The 23,580-nt window shown below is 37.7% G+C and overlaps 2 protein-coding genes across 2 annotated transcripts in view; both read right to left on the bottom strand.

Annotated features, from left to right (window-relative positions):
• The window catches only part of LOC131435865 (uncharacterized), a 101,558-nt gene extending 82,953 nt beyond the window's left edge, over positions 1 to 18,605 (bottom strand). Inside the window, exon 1 of the mRNA XM_058604110.1 lies at positions 17,114 to 18,605. Within this exon, the coding sequence (XP_058460093.1) occupies positions 17,114 to 17,463 (350 nt within the window). The 5' untranslated portion in view covers positions 17,464 to 18,605. The remainder of the gene's footprint in view (positions 1 to 17,113) is intronic.
• A 1,452-nt stretch (positions 18,606 to 20,057) lies between these two features.
• LOC131433785 (zinc finger BED domain-containing protein 6-like) lies at positions 20,058 to 22,992 on the bottom strand. The gene is made up of 6 exons (XM_058600383.1): positions 22,768 to 22,992; positions 22,450 to 22,675; positions 22,160 to 22,387; positions 21,389 to 21,697; positions 20,972 to 21,249; positions 20,058 to 20,904 (listed from the first exon to the last, which is right to left on the bottom strand). The coding sequence occupies exons 1-6, from the start codon at positions 22,951 to 22,953 to the stop codon at positions 20,749 to 20,751; spliced, it is 1,383 nt and encodes a 460-aa protein (XP_058456366.1). The 5' UTR covers positions 22,954 to 22,992; the 3' UTR covers positions 20,058 to 20,748.
• Between the last annotated feature and the right edge of the window lie 588 nt (positions 22,993 to 23,580).

Consider the following 23,580-nt stretch of genomic DNA (forward strand, 5'->3'; position numbering starts at 1 on the left):
ATAAAAATGGGCTTCCCGTTTCGATTGTTAGCATGACTGGATGACCCGGTTCGATGCTTGAAAGTGGAACACAATCACATCGACTGGTCATTAATTTTCCAGCTTCAGTAGAAAAAAAAATGTCAAGCTCTCTAGTGAATTGCATTTGACCTGAACCGGCTCTCATCATTGTCACCCCCGTCGTCGCATACACCACCGGTAGGTAAGGGAGCATGCATGCATTATTCACCGTAGTGCATCGATGCGATTATGTTTTTGCATTGTACGCAAAGACACCAAATGAAAAGGATCGATGTGTGTGTGCCCCGTAAGTAGGCTATTAAGCGATAATCAGGTCAATAAGAGTTTATATAGGAACTCAGCTAGTGTTGATAGATTCTCGCTTTTCCTTCCGGAACGATAGATTGAAGATGGCACTTTCTGATTGGATTTTTATAGTGATAAATTCAATTTGATTACGTGCGTAATAATATATGAATTTGTAATCGTCACATTATCTCCAAACCATTATTTCCTCTTCACAGATAGTCTGAGTGCAATTGAAGCCATTCGCTCAAACGCTGCTGGCAAAAATGAACCGTTTTTCCTGGGCAAAATAAAACAGTGCCTGAACGACATATTGAACAATAATTATCTAATCACTATAGTCTGGGTCCCGGCTCATTGCTCCATTCCTGGCAATGAAAGAGCCGATATTTTAGCCAAACGTGGTGCTATTGAGGGTGAAATTCATGAGCGGCCGATTGCTTTCAACGAATTCTATAGCTCGTCTCGCCAAAGAACACTTACCAGCTGGCAAGCATCTTGGGATAGAGATGATCTGGGTCGGTGGATGCACTCAATTATTCCGAAAATATCGACAAAGGCATGGTTCAGGGGACTGGATGTGAGTAGGGATTTCATTCGTGTGATGTCCAGACTCATGTCCAATCACTACACGTTAGATGCACATCTCCTTCGAATTGGGCTCTCCGAGACTAATCATTGTGCTTGCGGAGAAGGTTATCGGGATATTGATCATGTCGTTTGGACATGCGTGGAGTATCGTGATGTCAGATCTCAACTAATAAATTCTTTGCGTACCCAAGGTAGACTATCCAATATCCCAGTTCGAGACATTCTTGCTTGTCGTGATCTTTCATACATGAAACTTATTTATCATTTCATAAAGAAAATTGGAGTTTCAATTTAATAAAGACCCCTTTTAAGACTTAGTTCTGATCCCAGCTGCGTCCATGAGTTCAACCAATAGCTAAATTAGAATAAAAATTATGTAATGATACAAACAAACTCGAAACAGTTAATGAAATTATCAACAAAATGTCTGAAAATAACAGCTTATTTTATAATTTATAGAAGTTAATCGTTTGGTTCAAATAATATTTCCGAGTAGATTTCATAATTAATGACGAGTTACCTAAGATGATATTTAAGCTATAAGAGAATATGTTTTAATAAATTCAAAACGTTGTGACTATGTTAGAATTAAATTAGGATAAGAATATTATGTAAAAGTGATGCTACGGCGAAGAAAAACTTATGTAAACTGCCTTAAGAAATAAACGTATTTATGGAAAAAAAAAAAATATATGAATTGAAGTTGTTTAAAAAACTTTCATATGGTACGGTATCGTCTGAAGCGAAAAAAAACACCGACCGAGAAAGAACGAAAGAAATAGAACTGAAAATAAAAATCATGCTAGTGTTTCGAGTTTTATGCTGTTGCTGTTGCAGCAGCCGCTACTACTGTCTCCAGAACCATGGCAATGACATTAAACCATAATGAATCGCTATTGAAAGCAGTGAAACCTAAGCAAAGTGAATGGCGTGCGAACGAAATATTAGCCCACTATTCATGAAGCTTAATACCGCTTCGGTTTCCTTCTTTAGCCGGCTCCGGACTGGAGAAATTGAGATTGTGTTATTAACATTGAATTGTACTTTCAATTACTATACTGGACTTTTATGATGAATGCTTTTTTGTTTAAGATACATAAGACACGTGAATGAACTAATGTTTGTATCAGTTGAAAACCTCGTGAATGAACTAATGTTTGTATCAGTTTGTGACCGGGGGAAGGGGGGAGGGCTGTTGGAATGTGACGTCCAATATTTTCAATGAGCGCATTTTTGAAATACCTCATTATATTACTGCTTTGCCCTATTTCCTGAAAAAATCTCCACAATAAACGTTTACATTTTATAGGAAACCGTGTATTTGTTGATGTAAAAGCTTCTTCTTGTAAATTCGGAAATCAATGATGCAGGATATCATTTCTGTTGTGATCAGTAAAAGTGCACGAAGGGGCGAATAAATTAGCGAAATTAATAAATCTGCCTAATATGAGTAAAAAAAGATGCCTTCAAACGGATTAACTTAAGTTATGCACTGACAATTTTAGTCAATGTATATGAGTTTGGGCGCACCAATCGCTTGGAATTATGGATTTTTTAACTTTCGGAAATCTAATGATAGGTAGTAAGCAGATGTGGAATATCAACCACACAATAAAATGAAATGTTGTTTTGTCTGTCGCATCGAAATTTCATGCTTCTCGATGTATTTAAAATTCATTCAGCAATACCATATTGCGGAGTAATATCAATAAAACCAGCAAATAATAGTAACATATATGCTGTGACAATCAATAATTATAATGATAAGAAAAACATGTTCAATCATAAAGCATGTCATGCAGCTGATTAATTTACCCTGCTTAGCTTGAATATTATACACAGAAGTAAAAGCCCGGGTAGAAGTGATTTGCAAACCAATTATTAAAACCAAACATCTCAATGGTAGAAAATAACATTATTTAGTTTGAAATAAGAGTTAAAATATCAAAAATCATTGCAAAGTCTGCATGAGAACATAACAACAAAATATAAAATTCTGCCATTGTAACATCAAAGCAAGAGCAAAACATTTATAGAAGACGAATTTTTCAGTAATTTGATATTCTAGCATTGAGAATAGTATATCATAGGAATTTCTCTTATCTGATTCTGATGCAGTTTATTCAATAGTATTTCATTTGAAAAAGGAACCACTGGATCAATTGTACTTAATGAAATTGGTATGCCTCATCAATAACGAAATAAGATATAATAACAAATCTTGATGCTAAATAGATATTGTCTAACCTATCAAGAAGATTCCTTCGATGAAATATCAAGAAAATATGAAGTATTGTTACGACAGCTGATTTAAATGTTTCAATTCCAATGAAATACTTTTGTTTATATAATTTATATTAATAAAATAATTTCGATGATTTTGTAGTTTTAGGGGTATTTTTTATTCCAATGACAGCATGTAATAAATAGATTTTCCCCTCATATTTGTGTGGTGTTATATACATATTGAGATAAATCTTATTTGTTTTGAATTCGTGACATGTGACATAGGGGGTCTTTGCTGCTATGACAGTTTGTGACAAAGGGGGGGTGGGGAGTGAAAAATTGTCGAAAAAAGCTTGACGTCTTTTATGGACAGCCCCTAACATCTGGACACACTGTTTATTTTACTGTAGCGTTCCTAGTTGTCGGACCTGGAATGACCGCAACAGTTTGTTTTGAAAAGCTTCCTTTCTCAGAACTAGAAATTTCGTCACGATTTATTCTGTTCCATAGAAGTTCTACTCCAGTGATTCCCAAACTTTTTTGGTCAAATGCCCATTTTAAATATATTATTCGTTCTACTGCCCACCAAGTAGAAAAAAATTATTAAAATTTTGCGACAATCAATATTTTTTTAACAACAACAACAAAGCCTTACATATCATTGCTCAACCGGAGAAATAAAGTGAGATCGACTGGTAGAGGAATGATGTTTTGGAGTTCGAAATTGGATCACAGGGAAATACAACTAGAACGTGAACTTAACCGACCGTGCATTCCAAGTTCTTTTCTAGAGGGAAGTCTTCTGAGTTGTGTATCAAAAATTCATAACATCCAAAGTAGTTCAGTTGGCAGAACGATTTCCCCGGATTGGAGAAGGTTGCGGACGGATTTATAACTGTCTCTGAAAGCTTATGACGCCAGTTTTCGTTGGGTGGTGGAGAAAAGTTCTGCATCAGGCGTGTTTTCTTGTGGCGTATGTGGACAACACCATGATTTTTTTTAAGAGAATGCTCAAAAGTAACTTTGAAATGTTCTGGTTTTACTTCTTGTGTGAGAGCCAAAAACGAAAACATTTTAAATTAATCGGTTTATTTGCGACTTTCAAGCGACGACTTTCCACAGATGAAATTACGACAAAATTTATGTTTCGGTGATAAAAATGTGCATGACTGTGTTTGTTACATTAGTTAGTATTTAGTTCTATGATTGTTAGAAAAACTCGCAAGTCCTCGCACCCAGTAATAACGATAAGCGATATCTAGATCTGGATTGTGGTCCTGAAAACTGGATTCGAACAAGGTTTCTGGGGAGCAGAGTATTGGATCTGAAACTGGATTCTTGAGAGATTCTTCTTCCGAATATGGATTCTGATCTTGAAGTAGAATTCAATACTTACATTCGGAACATGGATCTAGATTCTAGACCTGGAGTAAGATTGTGAATCTGAACTCCTGACAGAGACCTGAACCTAGATACTGGACCCGGATTCTGCGCCAGAATTCTGTTTTCTTAGCTTCTGACAGAGTTTCCGAACCTAAACTTTGAACCTATTTTGCACTTGGGCTGTGAGCCAGGATTGGATTCTGGATCTGAGTTTCCTAGGACTCATCACTTCTCAACTTGAACCTAAATTTTTGACAGAGATTCTAAACCTAGACCAGGATTCTGAATTGGTTTTGGATATCCAACAAGGTTTCTGGATCTGAATACTGAATCTGGACATGGTTTTGAACCAGAATCTTGATAGAAATTCTGAATCTGGCTTGAACTCTCGGTGAAGGTTTCGGGTCTAAATCTGGAGCAGGATTCTGGAGCTGGATTCAGGATTCCAAACAAGAGTTTGAGTCAAAAAATTTGACAGAGATATTGGGAATGGACCAGAATCGTAAACCTGGAACTTGACCCTGATTTTGGATTCTGAACCTGGAGCTGGATTCAGAAACATAACTCTGGACTTGGATTCTAAGACAAAATTTTGAAGCATGATTACGAACCTGGTTTCTGGACCTGCATTCTGACATTCTGATACAGAATTCTTTATTTGGATTCTAAATCTGTACATGGCTTCTAAACCAAAATCTGAATTCCAGACTAGGATTCCGTACTATAATTTGAACTCAGAACCTGGAGCTGAATTGAATAACTTGACCTAACCTCTGATTATGAATTTGTGATCTGAGTGCTGAATCAGAATCCTGAACCTAAAATTAGAACTTCGATTTTGGACCGGAAGTCTTAGTCTGGATCTGAATTCTGGAATGGGATGCTGGACCTCAATCCTGGATCTATGAATATAAATTCTGAAATTGGACTCAGATTCTGGACCAAAATTCATGACAGATTTTTTACCTGAACCTGAATTCTACCCACTTAGAAAAATTTGGAGGATTCGGTAATTTTTTACCGAATTTTCAACAGCTGAACGTTCGGAAATCAGTTAGGTAATTGCTGAACTGTCAAACAACTACCGTAAACTATGAACCAAACGGATCTAGCTGTTTGTTTGGTAATTTTTTGTTTGTATGTTTCCCTTTGGTGGAAATTCTGGATTTTCGGATTACAAAAAACAACACAAATTAACAAAAACGATTGAACCTGTTTTTCTATGGTTTATTCCACGAAAAAAAGGTCAAATGTTGCGGCTGACCGGAATTATGATCGCCTTCCAAAACACTGCATAATCCGCCGAGTCCACCAGGAATTTACCCTCGAACGATTTGTGTAGGCAGCAAGTGGACAAGTGATACATAATTATTTTCTGCCAAGCCAAGTAAACAAAAAGCTTTCAGTGGTTCTCATATTATAAAAACTTTAGCATTCGATAAACTCTTCAAGATTTTATTTCGTTTGGTTAATAAAAAGACACTTACTGAAAATTTTAATAACTGTTTGACAGTTAGTTTCACGACAATCAGTTTTCACAGAAGCACGGTTATTGGAAAATAATTTTACCATACGGACAGTATGGTCTTCACTATACTCGGCGACTATTCAGATTTACCGTATGAATTGTATATCTATTTACAAAATTTTGTAATAAAAATTTACGTAAAACTGATCGTCCGGTTAAAATTTGCATAACTATTGTAAAACAAAACTGATGTGCCGAAATATCGGTCATTTCTATAGTTTACCAAAATTTCTCGTCAAAAATATCACCGAACAAAGGAATCAAATCTTAGTGTGTACATCTGGATTCTGGAATTTAATTTTCAACCTGGACTTGGACTTTGGTTCTGGTCCAGAATTATAAGTTTATAACCCCGGATCAGCTCCTGGCAGAGTATTTGAACCTGAAACCAGATCCTGAACCTTGACTCTTCATCTCAATTCTGGACTTAGTTTCAGAACATGAACCTGGATTCTTGAGCGAAAATCCGAATTGTAGGCCTGCATTTTGGACGTGGGCTATAGACCTGAACTTCTTACAGGAATATATAGTTTTTTTTTGTAATAAAATTTTTATTCTGGCCTTTTTGTGTAAAAGCTTTACGTGGCCGATTGGCTTACATTTTTGTTACTTAAATTTTTTTTTGCTATTGGATCTCGTTGTCACCCTTTTTCTAGGGGGAGATTCCATTTCCATCCAACGAGGATCGGGGGTCACTTCGTCCGCGGCTTATCTCATCATCCATTGCTTCATCGTCGGTGTTGTGTGTGATTTCCGTTTTATTTTCGTTGTCCTGCAGCTGGTGTACTTTGTTCTATAGGGGATACTGATGGTTTCGTTGAAGGGGATACTTCACTGTTGTTGGTGGCTGTCACAGGTGTACTGGGGTTGCTTGGGGTTGGTGTGAAGGAAGCACCGTTGTCCTTTGGTGTGGTTGTCTCCTTGTCCGGTTTATCACATGGCTTACCGTAGTGAACAGCTTTTTAGCAATATTGACATGTGGCTATCTGATTGTCATAGGTAACAAGTGATTTGCACGGAATTCTTGTATCTTGACCGAAAATCACATAAGAATGTATAGGCCTCTTCAAGCGCATGCATAACAAACGTACGCCATTTAGAATACCGGGGAAAAAGTTCTTCCACTTTTCTTTTTCGATAGAGAGAACCTCTCCGTATTGGGACATAGTTCTGCGAATATAAGAATCGGTGACGCTTGAGTGAAGATCATGCACATGCACTTCTATAGCACTATCATCCATATATACTGGAATGTTGTACTTAATGTTCTCGTGCTCCACATAGTGCACATTATTATTGTCTTTAGCGAATTGAATTGCATCCAACTCTTTATAGAACTGGATATAAACAACATTATTCGTCTTATTGCATTGCAGTAAAGACACACGTTTAATGTCAAGATGCATCTGTTCCTTAAGCAAACCTTCAAGTTCACGTATCGAAGGTCGAATTTTGCACTGCCTTAAGTCAACAACAATTGTATTCTTTCGTGTCGGCGGTAGCTTTTGTTCGTTTGGTTCACTCATTTCGAGCTCGTTCTATTGTTCACTACACAATACTGTACTTGGATTCTTCCGTCTCGAACGTAAGCGGTTTTGTTATATCGACTGACTTGGATGCGATGTGAATGCGAGCTGAATATATAGGTTTTCGTGAGTTTTGGACATGAGTTCTGCTCCCAGGCCTAGATTCCGGGTCTGAATTCCGAACATTAATCTGAATTCTGGATCTACTTGCCATTCTCTCTTGGTATTCTGAACAAGATTTTGGACTCGATTCTGTAAAATCATTCTGACCATCTGGATTCTCAACCAGGACCTGATTTTTTTTCTGTACTTTGTATGAATTGAATTTGGAATATAGACATGATATGAATTTCTAATGAAACATTGAAACTATTTAGACTAATTCTTGTTTGATAAATTTTTGAAATTGATAGATTGGAATGGAATTGTTTTTCGCTATGATATATTACCCACTTATTTATAGAAACTTATCATGAATACAGTGAATTAATTTGTTTCTAATTACAGGGTTGTTACGAAAAATTTCAAAATCAAAACATGCGAAATCCGCGCGAAGTCGAAAACTGATACGCGCGAAGTTGAAAACTAAAACGTGCGATATTCGAGTGAAGCGTTAGACAACTATGTTTATGCAGGTGATACTTTAAGCAGTACTTGAAAAATCACTTAAATATAATTTAAAAATCTGCATAAGTTTGTCATATGAACACAATAAATAACTCCGCATACAGCACGTCACTTCGAGAAACCCCATGAACGATTTCATTTTTATTCTCCACCTTTTTCGATGCCCTTAGTTAAGGACTTTTTGCAAGCGTATGAGTAATGTCAACAATATGTGCGTAAAAACAAATTCCGGCGCTATCAAACTATGACATACGTACTGAATAAAATGTACGTAATACACAAATTACCAACACAAGTTAACTTGGTTTACTCTCGATCCTTAATTAATATTCTCTGATGTACGGAAAATGTTACAGTAAAAATAAAAATGCTTACAATTGTGACTTTGAAAGAAGTTAAACAGATTTCATCGAAGATTTTTTTTGCTTCGACATCTTTTTGCTCGGCAAACATTTCCTTCTTGGCAAGAAGACTTTTAAGGTAGACCACATCAGGATGATCTGATTCACTCTTTTTAATTTCAGCTTCAATTATAATAGCGCCTTCTTCTGTTGTCAGATTTTACTCTGAATGTCTTTCTTTTCCTCCTCCTCTTTTATTCTTTTATTTGGATCAGGGAAAAGTCCACTGGAATTATTTTCTGTCAAACTTGTTCTCCAGCAGGCATAAAACCTCCGCATCTTTTGCATCAATAGATCAAAATCATCCAAATGATACATTTCCTTAAATCTAGTGCTTCTATAGTAACTAAATCTAATAAGACAGTCACATAAGAAACGATTTCTTGATAACATTACGTGATAAATGAAAGTCGAAAGAATTGAAACATTTGTTAAATATGCGGCACATGCTAGCAATGGGCTCGTTATATCCATAATTATTTCTAATATAGGGAATCCGAAGAAAAAAATAGGAAAACTACGACGTCGAATGTCAAATTGTAACAATTGAAAGCTCTATGTGCTCTTTAAAATTTAACTTGGTTTCCAGAACACCAGGTCCTTGACAGACAATGCGCGTTCGAGAACAGTTTGTGGCATATTATAGTCGAACTCGAATACAGACTTTTTTCTACAAAAAGAGACGACGGAGCTTTTAGTGGCATTTAAACCATTTTGAAATATAACATACGAAAGTCATCGGCGAACGATAGTTCCATACACTTGATCGAAAAATTTAGATCGTTGAGATACAATAAAATTATGAACGGTCCAAGGTGACTTCCTTGAGGAACTCCAGATGTAACATCACATGGTGAGGTTGTACAGGCTCCTATTTTCACTATCATTTCATTACCAGTTAGATATGATCGAAGCCAATTAAAAAATGATCCGTTTAATCCCAGTCTACTTAACTTGGAGATCGTTATGTGATGATAGATTTCGTCGAACGCAGCAGGGGAAGTTGAAAGCTTTGGCATGGATCCAAGCTGAGTCTCTGATATGTAGTCAGAGCAACTATGTGTTATAAAATCCAGAACTATAATTTCAAACAGCTTCGATACAGCGCACAAAGCAACAAATCCACGGTAGTTGGATACTATACCCTTGTTCACGTAGGATTTCTTCCGTATTTCAGGAAAATTTTCAGAACGCAAAGAACAATTGAAAATGTTGGATAGTGGAACCAACAAACTATTAGAACACTTTCTTATCACCACGGATGGAATCCCAGAATTTCTTCGTTTCTTTTATTGTCAGACTTCGCTTCGTAAGCATGTCGTGTAAATTTTGCTTTAAGAATGCGATTTTTATCATACACAAAATTTGTTACCATATTATTGAAGAATCGCATTCCATTTATTACGTTCTTTGCATTATTGAATGTATTATCACTGAGACTATATCTTCCATCTGACATCAATATCCTTGAGTGCAAATGTTGAAATAGCAACTTGTATCACTCGAAATCGAAAAGCATAAAATCGAAATTTTGTCCACTGAAGAAAACATTGGCTAGAACCGTCTTCTAGTAAATTTTAGTTTTATCAAGGTGAAAATTCGGCCATCTCGAGCAAATGCTGAAACGTTCGCCCATCTTTGATTTTTCAGGGTTTCATAAATTTTCACAAGCTTCAAAAATTTGCAAAGAATTGGCGCCATAGCATCAAAATCTTAGCAGAAACCGCGCCAAATCCGCAAAAATCGCGAAATCCGTGAAAACCGCGCGACCGTAACAACCCTGTAATTAGTTGTTAAGCATACCTAGTCGTGTGTTAGAGCTGTGTCTATCACAAGGCTTAGGGTGGCGAAATGGTAGCGCGTATTCACGGAATGCATAAGAACGCAGGTTCGAGTCCTGTCTCTGAGTGTTTTTTTCCAAAAAAGCATCTTTTCTGTGAGTTTCTCATTCATTAGGCTTCTCCAATATATGTTTCTACTCAGTCATTGCAAAAACTGATTGTCACTCAGTTTTCTCGAAGATGGCTAAATCAAGATAACTCCGTTATCGAAGTCTGATTTGAAAGTCATCTTTAAATGTTGCATTTTTACAGCAAAACAAAACTTCACGAAGGAAAAGAAGCTGTTTATCATTTTTTTTGCCCAACCCGAACCAAATGAGTGTCATTATCTACCCACCATCATCTGTTACGAAGCAGATCTTTCATCTCAAATCCAAATCTCCGCACGTTTATCATCGTCTGCTACCAGTCGCCCCAGGAGTTACGATGGCCCTCACGTTAGGAATTGTGCTAAACCTGGTCGTTTGTTTTTATGCGATCGAAACGGAGTCCATTCCAAAGTGGACAGTATTTGGGAAATCGAAAACCATATATCTTTTCGTTCCCACGCACTTTGGTTCTGAAATTTTCGACTCAACTTCCGCGTAAAAATCTCAATACCATCGCCGATAGCAGCAGCAAACGAAACTGATTAACATAGTCATTTGGCAAAGCTTCGGTTCTGATGGTTCCAAAATATGAATGTGTTTCAAAAACAGAGAAAAAAAAACCGAAGCAGCTTGAGTACAAATGCAAACATTGCCAAGGCCAAATCGAGCAAGTGTGCTACAAACGCAAACACGCACATGTGATCGCTATGAGAATACTCCTATCGGGAAGACATGAAGAATGAATTATTATTGTTAGAAAAGCTACTAAACAAAATCGATTAACTTTGCCATAGGATGATTCGCGTTCGCGCAAATGTAAACTGAAAAGAACAAAAAAGCACCGTTGGAAAAAAACAACTTGATCGAATAACAATGTACCAACTACTCGTCTTGTATCAAGTTTGTTTAAATTGTAACAGATAACCACTTCTAAGGTGCTACTTTACAACATCCAAGCAGAGTTAAAATCACCCCGTTAAAAAAATAAATTGTTCGATTACTGCTCCGAAAATGTTTATTCCACCCGTTGTATTTCGACTTTCGGATTCGGAAAACATTTTCACAGTGCACTCTAATTCAACAAAACGCTCGACACACGGCAGCCAGCCTCAGCCGTTGACGTAACTAACTTGTATGTAAATACCGGCACGCAAGACATTGTAAACCGCTAATGAACGGCATCAATCAATGGGCGTCTTTTGCATCATCGACGGCGGTTTTTCACTGTTTGGACTGTCGTTCCCAATCGGTACGCCATCTCACCACCGTCCGAGACGACGTTAGCGACGGGGATTCGGAAAATTTCTAGTTCCGGGTTGATTGGTCCGGAAAATTAAGACGAATTGACGGTGCCCTTCTGGGACCCTGGCAGCAGTGGAATGGCCGATAATCGATGCTTATCTCTGCCAACCGGTGTGCTTCATCATCATTATTCCCCTCATCAGACGAAAGATGATTCAATCGAAACCATTAGGCATGAAAGTCCAATTGAAATTAAATAAAAATGGAAAATCAATTGCACTACTGGATGCCACTCCAAGGAGGGGGGGGGGGGGGGGGGGGGGCATTTTTCCACTTATTCAATCGCGGAAAGTAAGCATAACGATTTGTTGGAGAGCAGCCTTAATCTGCTAAGCGAAGACCACTTCAAATCCTAAACCGCACCGAGGCTGCATGCATAACGATGTAACCATCATCCCGACTGCCATCGTTCAGTGGCCAATTGAATCGATTTCGATTTGTATCTTCATCACCGTCGACCGAAAGAGCAGATACTCCGAGACCAAAAGTTACCACGGTGAAATTATCTATTCCAGTTTGTCAGCTTTTGCAATCGCGCTCTGCAGTGCTGCTGCTTGCTCGGCAAATGCTGTGAAACCGGGTGCCAGGTGAGACCGCGAGAGGCAGGCATTCTATGCTATCTGAAAACCGGAAAACTGACAAGGTCCGGTTCCGGTCCGTAATGGTGCAAAACAGTCGGAATCAGGGTTGAATTGCATGGACAGAACTAACACTTATTCTGTCTTTCTCTATAGAAAAGTACATTGAGGTATTTTTTACGTGGTTTCTTTATGTGGGTTTTTTTATGCGGATTTCCGTAGTAGCGCGTTTTTTTACGTGATTTTCTCGTTTTGTCTTAGACATGCATGAAACGTCGAGATCTGTTGTTATTCCGAAAATATTGTCGTGAATACGACGGGTGCCTTTTCAAAATTAGCCATATGGAAGAATGGGCAGAACTTAATCGTGAATATCTCGACTTGTATTAATGGCAGCAACATAATTCTTTCACTATTTGAATAAATTTGGATAAAGATTTAAACAGTGTGAGATAACCTCAAACAACTCAAAAATTAAGTTTTCTCAAAATTTGAAAACAACTCGGAAAACTCTTCACTTTCGCTTGGATTTTTCGCGCAAGGACGACGATTTTGAGGTAGTCAGGCACATATCTTCGACTTACTGCGTATAAAAGGGGAACCGTGGTCGAAAATCGATCATTTCTTCTTGTGCGTTGGATGGAAGCGGCCGTCGTGGGAATCAACCAGCAGCTTCGGAGCAGGGTTACCAGATATACGAATTTTTCAGTATTTTACTGATTTTCAAGTACATTGGAAAAATTTACTAAATTTTATACGGATTTTGAGAAAAATACTGAAAAATACAGATTTTTACAAAAAGTCGTATATTTTTACCAATATGAGTAATATTACAGAAAGTTTTTCCTGCTTTATCATATGATGTCAGAGGAACGTGATCCATCGGTTCGACAATCGGACCGAATCCGGTCGACAAATGTCAGTGGGTTAAATCATTGAAAACCTGCGTAAGTTGAACTTATTAACTGTTGAACATTCAGAACGCACCTAAAATTTGTAGTACATGTACAAACTTAGTGCATTCTGCACATTCAATACACACATGCGTCTTATTTGCCATCAGTTGTTCTCTCCTCTCGACAGATTCTTGCAGATTCTATTAATTATGTAATTAACACTGAAAACTGTGTCAGACAACGAAAGAAAAATTTACACCAAAATTGTATTTATGCTAATTTTTAATACAATTTTTCGTGTTAAATATGATAATAAAATTTCTTTTGAACGCCAAAAACTCGCCCTTACACTAATAACACAATAATTGATTTGAAAAACATGTAATCAATGTAAAATAAGATATACGAATTTATACTGATTTTGTTTCCTCTACCACCGCCCCGACACTAGATGGAATACTGAAATTCAGCGCGCACGATCTGGCATCGCTGCTTCGGAGAGTGCACCTTCTGCGTGGTTAAAAACCTCAAACGCTCAGGTCATGCTCTCATTTGGACTTCAGTCGTCAGGTGGAGCAGTCGCTAGTAATAAGAGCAGACCTTCAGCGTTTTACAAAAACTCAAACACTCAGGTCGCAGAGCCATTTTCCTTCGAAGAAGATCGATTACATCATCCTGTTGGTGGTCGTTTGCATTGGAGCAAAATACAACAGAAAACGAACAATGTGGAACATTATGCAAAATCAGCCCTTCTAATGGCTCTAAATGTTACCTAAAGAACTATAAAGATTGCTTCTTTGAGAATCGAAAATTAAAATTATCAGTGTAGTGCAAATCTAAGATAATTTGATCAGGTTTTTGCAATTTTCACAGTTCTAAATTCGCAAGTGTTTAAAATCGTTTATATCCAATCAGTGTTTAATATCTTAGAAAATTATACAATTTGGCTCTTCTGGGATGCCAGAAAATCATCCCGCATAGTAGCATTTTGATAGTATCTTTTACTAAAATATTGAAATTCGAAATGAAATAATCGACATCAAAATTCTCTAAGGTGCAATTTAGAACCATAATTTTATACCCAAAGAATTATGCGAAATTTTAATTCACTATACAGTATACGGCCCATTTTTCAACCAGTTGTAGTTTGTAGTAAACTTTCTGCAGAATTGCTATATAAAATGCATAGCACCGGCTCAGAAGCCATTCATTTCGAATTTGGCTGTCGTTGTCATCGTGTTCATTATGGTGCGATCGAGGAATCTCCAAGCGAAATACAAAGCTTGTTACCGCAAACGGGAGAAGCAGGAGACTCCAACAGAACACATATCAGTTTCGCATTCACGGACAACAGGTCATCCTGGAAATAGAAGACGGAAATCAGCGGTATCCATTGGAATTTGAACTAAACTCATCACTCTCCATCACGAACGCCTTCATAAAAGGTTCTTTTCAGAACCACCATTATTTTATCGTATGAAACTATACTGGTTATTTCGTAATATTTGTGTGTCAGAATGTTTAATGTAACTAAGCTGTACTGTAGCCTATCGATCAACAAATTTATATTCGGAAGTATAAAGTAAAAGTGTCCGTTTTTTTTCGTATTCACGACATCCAGTTATGTCTCTGACATTACACACCTGTATTTTTTTTAAGTCAACTCTCTCACACTAGGAAAATTTTTGTTTTTTTTTCCAAAATTTCTTTTTTCAGATTATTACAGATATTTGGCAACAAAAATTTTTGTTTTTAGTTTTGCGTTTTTTTTCTACGCGGATATCCAAAGTTACGCGGTCTCAAATCTTTCAAGTCCCAAAGTCGATTTTTTTCAAAAATCAATTTGTTTTTAGATTACACCCAAAGTTACCACTTTTAAATCTGCATTTATCTGAAGAAAAATCTGTAAATCTTTATCAGGAGAACAAAAACCTGTATTGAAAATCTGTAAATGAATGTTATAAGAAATTGAAGCACAACGAAATGAAAAAGTCATTAGAACCCAAATTAAAAAAAAACTAAAACTTTTCTGGGTCTGAATTTAATGATGGTGTGGTTGGAAAACGCTGGCAGTGATTTTTGTACTGATTTGATGAAAAATTTTCAGAATCCAATCTGAAAGTAAGAGAGGTTATTCAGATTATTTTCATTTTCGTTTATTAGGTATAATAGAATTGGCAATCTTCCTATTTTACTACCTTTCGTTATGAACGAAGCTATAAGCGTTCCATCTTATCAGAAGAAATTTTCGAAAGCATATGAAATGACGCTTTGCAAGAAAAAGTGAGCATAGAAAAAACTTAACTAGCAGATTTACCCTCTTTTTAGAATTAACACAAAATCAGAATAATGGTTTCACTTCGAGAAAACAACAGTTCCATTATTATATTTATTTTAACTTTTTTCAATTTTTATTCCACACTATCACAAATCTGTATTTCTGGCTAAAAATCAGTAATCTGCATATACAGAATCTTGGTCACAAATTTTTCTGAAAAACCTGTAAAATACAGATTAATCTATATATGTGGCAACCCTGATTACACCAGATCTCTATATGTGGCAACCCTGATTACACCAGTTTCAATATTGACGTATGGTCTGTTCCTCGTAGGTGACCAGCGATTGACATGGATATCTTCGAAGCTGACCAAAGGTTACACAAACAGGAACCGTTCTATGCCGGCGAAAAGAGGCAATCTCCCAGTACAGCGGCATTCCGATAGGTACGAAATCGTCGGTAGCACCTATAGGAACGTGGTGAAAGCACCTAGGGAATCAGAAACGCACATGAACTCAGAACCAATAATATAAAAATCATAAGACAAATTCCCAATTCCTCAAAATATTAGACACAGTCGGGGGTTAAAGATTTTCAAAAATAACTCCACTTCTTTCTTAAACCGCAACCAAGGGAACATTGCAGACGTCATTGCAGAAAGGATGTAATTAACATATAAAATACGTATCTGTATTATTAGGTCTGTTATACTTCGTATATTGACGTATACCTGATTCGTTGTTGTCGACTGCGAATTAGAGTGCATCGCGCTTTAATAAGAATTGAGTGTATATGATATTATTCGATTTATTCAATTGAATTCCATGGACCTGCTCAAGATCGAGATACATTGGCCCTCTAAGCAAAGCATCAATTTCTTGTAACCAAAGTCGAATGCGACACCTTTCGAAATCATTATATATCACAGCTCACATAAACCAATGAAAAATTCTCTTTGTTTACTTCTCTTCTCGGGTTCGGGTAGAAGTATTTTATTTTCGATCGAGTCGGATTCTGATTTAAGAATTTGCTAACCCGATCATCTCTAACAGTTGTATATTAGCGGAAATACAATCAAAAGAGAAAGTAAAAAAGAGAATCTGTCATTGGCTTTAAGACTCTTCTGAAATGTTTACGTCGATTTGTTCGTTAGTTTTGTTCATCTCGAAAACGTCTCATTGTTTTCAACACTTTGGTTTTTCTCAATTCTGTTGTCTCGGCCGATTTCTTGGTTCGACTGAGTCAGGCAAGGTGCCAAAGTTAAATGCTGAACTGAAGCCAAATTGCATTTTTGTTGTTAGATATTTGACTAGGGTGGTCGAAGCATATTTTCTATTTCCCGGCGTCTGCAACCTGTAGCCGACCCATGCAACTAACAACTCCGGGTACTAGGCCAGTAATGGATGCTTAAGAACAGTTAACAAGGTAGTTTTTCAATGACTGAACATTTTCATAATGGCGAATCTTTTGCCGACATTCGAGACGAATCTTCCCATTACCCTGGAACAGTCGTTGACCCATCGAAACCAAACACGCACCTGTCTTCCGGAAGTCTCTTGAGTTCCGCCATATCCAGCTCCAATCGCAGATTCGCCACTTCACACAGTAACCGATCCCGATCGCTGGTGATCTCCTTCAACTTTTCCCTCAACCAATGGTTTTCCCTGGCAAGCTCCTGGGGAGATATGTATTCATTCTGCTGCTGGTGAGTGGGCTGCGGGTGCATCGAGGGCGCTGACAGCGAAGTTGCCATATGAATCGCAGGATTGATGGCCTCCACCAGCAGACCGTTAGTGGAGCAACCGGTGCCACTGTTGTTTGTGTTGTTAACATTATTGTTAGTGCCGTTGGCACCTGGAGAGCTGACAACACACTCACTGTCGCACATTTTGGTATGAACTCTTCTCACTGACACTGAAGTTATGAATTAAACCCTTTATCACTGACCGATCCTCTTATCACTAGCTCAAGCACTCGATTAAATAACAATCTACACTAACACATAGACCACGTACAAATCGATTTTCTTCGCCCAGAATTTTTGGTATTACTAATCTTCACCGTTTTTTTTAATTCACCTGGATTCGGCACCGATTCACTGATCGGGCGCACTCCCAATAAGACTATTAACACTATCAATCATCGAAAGAAAAACAATTCTTCCATTCGTCTCCACGGTAACACTTCATATCCTGCTACTGCTGTTGCTTCTGCTCCTGACCGGGAATCGTGATTCTTTTCCAATCGCGCCGACGAATGTTTTCATTCAAGACCAACTCGCACACATGCAGCGGTACGCACTTACACCGATCTACGCAAGCATGACGACGAAAATATTCTTCCTTGCGTGCTGTGCCAGCAAACAAACGGGCAGGCGTTGAAAAACGAGAGTGCAAATCTTTCTTCTTTATTCCAGCTTCCCGATCTCGCCCCGTTCTCTCTCTCTCTCTCTCACGCGGACTGCTCTGAAGTTGCAAGAGTTCACTTCCCTATGATCGTCGTCTCAGGAAGCAATTTCATTCGATTTCTACATACTTCAATTATTCTGCATGTAAATTTTATTTTAAATGATCAACCCGCACGCAAACAAATGTGGTACTTATCAGTGTTTTATTTGTTTTCTTTCGTTTTTTTCCTTCCAGGACACAGCACATTGACACTGGTTGGGTTGCAAGCGAAAAAATCCACAAACAACTGCACCTAAAACACGCAAATTCCTACCACCTAGCGGACCGATGGGACTCACCGAGTGGCCAGAAATGTCCCCGGAGGAACAAATCAGCTACCGTTGAGCTCCGCGGGTGAATCCGCTTCGTAACAGTTACGGTTGTGTCCACCGCGAAAAGGATATCTCATGCAAAGAATGATTCGACCGCACACCAGAAAAACGCACTTGACAGCAAGCACAAACGATCAGAAAAGCACTGACACACCGAAACCTGATTGCAGCAGCTAAGCGGAATATCGCGCGAACTGGTTTCTGTACAACGGACTACTGACTACTCTACCAGCACCGAGACTGGATTGTGACGATGGTTGTCTGTTTTTTTTTTTTACTTTGGTGAGGTTTTTCGGACTGGTTCTCTCGCATCTCACACGCGTAGGATTTGCTAGCGATCCAGCAATCTCACGCACACACCTCCATGCGGCGAAGCAGATCTGTTGTGCAGCATTTTTTCTACTGGTAGCCCATGTGCATGCTGTTCAGTGAGGTACCGAGAACAAACATCATTCCAGCCAGTATGCGCTGCACGCGACCCAGCGTATGATTCATACTTACGACGGGATCTTACCAACACATCACCCACTGGCAACTGTAGCATGGGTTTGTGTACCAGCCCGCATTCGCCGGATTGGGTAACCAGAGAGTGAACGGAAAACCCGTGTAAACAAACTGCTGGATAGAAAAAGAGAGAACGACAACATGGGCCCTGCGGTAATATACGATTTGACAGCTTCGGTTGCTGCACTTTGCAGAGTAAAGCTCGCTTGTGATCCGGACATCTTGTATCAGGTTCCGAAAACCTATTCAAGCTTTTGCTCATACTGGGATTGACTAAAAGCGTGATCACGGTATAGTAGTTCAGATTGTTTCCAGTAGAGTGCATACACTCAGGTAAATTGACTGCTGATATTCATAAAATTTGCCTTATGATGCTTTAAATAAATACAGAAATATTTTTTAATAAGAACCATTTAAATTTCATTCCATTTGAATGATTTCCATAACCGAAAAATAAGGTACCGAACGAACATGCGTATAAATTTCATTGGGTCGCCTTATGATTTTTATATCTGTCACTAGTGTGAAGAAAATCACTGGAGCTCCTGTGACCTGCCTGGATATTTTTAAAGGTACCGTAACCACACACAAACTACAATTAAACTAAAACAACTAATTTTTTATAATCCATTTAAGTACAGGTGCCGGACTTGAAACGGCTCACTTAGTCACTTTGAGTGAAAACAATTTCATCGAAGCCATCAGCAGTGGACTGAAGCCAACAATTGAGGCAAGTGAATTGTGGTCCTTGGTGAAAAATTAATACTTACGGAATGTAAGTTATCATTAAGCTTTTGATTAAATATTATACATTATTGCTGTTATTTTTCTTACTTCACAGGGTTTAGTCAATGCGACGATTGTTGACGTCAAGCCTGTAGATAGATCTACAGTTTCCGAACCAGTTGAAAATTTTGATGAAATTCATTCAAATAATGAAGTGGAGGTGGATTTCAATAAGGTATGTAAATAGAGTACAAAGGGTATGACTAACTGTTAGGGATGGGTATCGAGAGATAATGTATCGATACTTGGTATCGCGATACCGTTTTGTCTTTTCAGGTATCGGTATCGATACTATAGGAAAAAGTATCGATACTTAGTATCGGTATCGGTATCGATCGAAAATACAAGCTGCACCGGTTTGGTTTGGTTTTGAGATCCTTTATTCACTTTTGGAGTTACTGATAATTGCGGTTATTTAAAAACATCTTTTGCATTTGATCAAGAGCATGTTTTATTTTTACATTTCTATTGCTCGTGAAAATACCTTACTAACAAGCTATAGCTAAGTTTTATTAAACAAGTTTGCGTTGGCGAAGTTATTAAAAACGGTATCATCTCACTACTTGAGGAACTAAGACTGCTTCTTTTATAAAAACCAAAAGTCGGTATCCAAACTTGATAAGAACACTCGTTGTTGAAAGTGTTCAGACGTCAGACGACAACTTTCGTCGCACATTATCCTACCGGCTAATGGAAATAGGCGTTCGGATGGTACTGAGGTCCCCAATGTCGCAAGAAATATTTTTGCTAATTGATACAAATGAGGGAACTGATGACAAATCGATTCCCATATTTGCAGAGGGTTGCAAGTTCTTTGTACCGGATTTCTATTAAAAAAAGCCTTCAAGCGAGCCTCGCTTGAAAAGTCGTCGACCGGATGCCGATTACTCCAAATCGTATCATGCGAGCTCCGTAGATTTTCATCGGTCGCTGATTCCGTCTCATCTCCACTAAGGGATGAACTCGACGTCTCCAAAACCGCAGCCTTGTTGGCTTCTTGTTTTAGAATTTTTACAAGTTCGGCCTGAATCAATAGTTGCGCATTCGAAGAAGCCAAAGCACTTTGAAAATGCAACCTCATAAACCTGGGATCCAGTAGTGTAGCTAAAGCGCACGGCTTTTTTTTTCCTCTAAATCGCCGAATCGCCGATTCATTTCAGCAACTAGAAAAGCCTTCAAATTCGAGCGTATACCAGCTATGTTTTTCGTCTCCTCACCTGTTGTGTTAGGTATATAAGGGAGGTCGGTGTTTTGTAATTTCTGGAATACATTACGAATTAGATTATTCTATATTATATGCTTTTACAGGATTTTTATTTATACGTACATCAGAAATCATTCGAACAATGGGAATGACCTTACTAAGAGTTGTATTCTTTTCTTCTGACACTTCTTTGGTTGCAAGATAGAATGGGCGAATGATATCGCGAAGGAACTTCAAAGTTTGTAGTTCTAAGCCAGAAAGCATTTTAACTTCTGGAAATTTCGTTGCGGCCACAGAAATTATTTCTTCCATTGCCAAAAATTTTTCGCACGTTTCGTACGTCGATCCCCACCTTGTTATGACGTCTTGACTCAAACGAAGCATAGTTCCTTCTGTCTTTCCTTTTTCTCTTTGTATTTCCTTGAGTTTGTTAGCAAAATTCTAACTTGTATGGGAAAGCGTTACAATGGACTTCACTTTTGCTAACAATTCCGGAATCCCAACCACGTTTGGAGTTTCAATCCCTTTTTTTATTGTTGCCTAAAGCGTAGGGATTTAAAGTATGCGCAAAGCAAGGCATATGCTTCGAATCACCAAATACATTTCTTGCTGCTTTTACAATATTTGCGGCACTGTCGGTTACACAAATCGAGACTCGATTGGGAGAAACTCCCCATTTGCCACAGAGTTCTAAAATTTGTTCCGTTAGATATTCTGAAGTGTGAGAACTTGTTAAGAGCTCAATGCCCAACATGACTGAATTTATTTCCATTTCGAGCTGGAAATGGGCAGTGACTCCCAAGTAACTACTTGTTGTGTGTCGCTCTGTCCAACAATCAAGCGTTTGACCTTTCATACATGAAACTTATTTATCATTTCATAAAGAAAATTGGAGTTTCAATTTAATAAAGGCCCCTTTTAAGACTTAGCTCTGATCCCAGCTGCGTCCATGAGTTCAACCAATAGCTAAATTAGAATAAAAATTATGTAATGATACAAACAAACTCGAAACAGTTTATGAAATTATCAACAAAATGTCTGAAAATAACAGCTTATTTTATAATTTATAGAAGGTAATCGTTTGGTTCAAATAATATTTCCGAGTAGATTTCATAATTAATGACGAGTTACCTAAGATGATGTTTAAGCTATAAGAGAATGTTTTAATAAATTCAAAACGTTGTGACTATGTTAGAATTAAATTAGGATAAGAATATTATGTAAAAGTGATGCTACGGCGAAGAAAAACTTATGTAAACTGCCTTAAGAAATAAACGTATTTATGAAAAAAAAAACAATCAAGCGTTATACAAATTGCTGGGATTTTTGACAAAATGTTCCTGACAATTTCTGATTTCGCGGCGAATTTAACTTCTAAACGAGAGGTGAGGGTTGAACGGGAAGGCGGAGTCCACAGGGGTACGGCCACCTTGGCAAAATGTAAAAATCCTGGTTTCTCAGGAGTCGAAAGTTTCAAATTGTCCACACAAACCATATACAAAAGAGCATCTTCTAGTGAGTCGGCTCGCTCACCTACCGCTGGAACAAAAAAAATTCTTCTCGCCAGTTCAAACAATGTGAAATAAAATCGAATTCAATACCTTTGAAAGATTTTTCATTCGCAAACATTGCGTCCAAATTAGGTTGGATAATGGGCATCGGTGTAGATGTACGACTACTAATTATTTCTGATTGTCCAAATGATGGACTGGCTGATCTGGAGCTCATGTTATAACTTAAAGTACTTGAAGGTCTAGGGGTTGGGCTACAACTTGTAGAACTGGAAGGCCGCGTAGAACTTTCACTGTTACTTGAAGTGCTTGAACTCTAAAAGAATAAAAACAGTAGTAGAAATTGGCAAGCTTTTTAAATAGTAATTGATGTGGTGGGAATCGACTATTCAACAATGAATATCTTACATCTTGCATCAATTCACTTGGCGAACACTGAATTCTTGTTTCTGGAAGTATTTTATGATGAAGTTTGAGATGCTTCCATAGATTTGTCGTATTCCCCGAAAATGAAACCTTTTTTCCGCACGAGTTGCATTGCGCTTGTTTTCCGGTAATTGTGAAATATGACCGCACTCCTCTTACTGGAGGCATGGTTTGTTTGTGAAAAAAATTTCAGCTGAAAAGTTCTTATTTGTTCATTTTTTCATAAATACGTTTATTTCTTAAGGCAGTTTACATAAGTTTTTCTTCGCCGTAGCATCACTTTTACATAATATTCTTATCCTAATTTAATTCTAACATAGTCACAACGTTTTGAATTTATTAAAACATATTCTCTTATAGCTTAAATATCATCTTAGGTAACTCGTCATTAATTATGAAATCTACTCGGAAATATTATTTGAACCAAACGATTACCTTCTATAAATTATAAAATAAGCTGTTTTTTTTGACATTTTGTTGATAATTTCATAAACTGTTTCGAGTTTGTTTGTATCATTACATAATTTTTATTCTAATTTAGCTATTGGTTGAACTCATGGACGCAGCTGGGATCAGAGCTAAGTCTTAAAAGGGGCCTTTATTAAATTGAAACTCCAATTTTCTTTATGAAATGATAAATAAGTTTCATGTATGAAAGGTCACGACAAGCAAGAATGTCTCGAACTGGGATATTGGATAGTCTACACCTTGGGTACGCAAAGAATTTATTAGTTGAGATCTGACATCACGATACTCCACGCATGTCCAAACGACATGATCAATATCCCGATAACC

The sequence above is a fragment of the Malaya genurostris genome, chromosome 3 (assembly GCF_030247185.1).
Source record: "Malaya genurostris strain Urasoe2022 chromosome 3, Malgen_1.1, whole genome shotgun sequence".
In the NCBI taxonomy this organism is placed as follows: Eukaryota; Metazoa; Arthropoda; class Insecta; order Diptera; family Culicidae; genus Malaya; species Malaya genurostris.

Bases quoted from the DNA above. Each gene is read 5' to 3' on its own strand.
- LOC131433785 (XM_058600383.1), bottom strand. From the start codon at position 22,953: ATGCCTCCAGTAAGAGGAGTGCGGTCATATTTCACAATTACCGGAAAA. The intron at 22,676-22,767 runs GTAAGATATTCA...TTATTCTTTTAG, and splicing joins CAAGTGAATTGATGCAAGAT to AGTTCAAGCACTTCAAGTAA. The intron at 20,905-20,971 runs GTACGTATAAAT...AATGTATTCCAG, and splicing joins TTGTTCGAATGATTTCTGAT to AAATTACAAAACACCGACCT.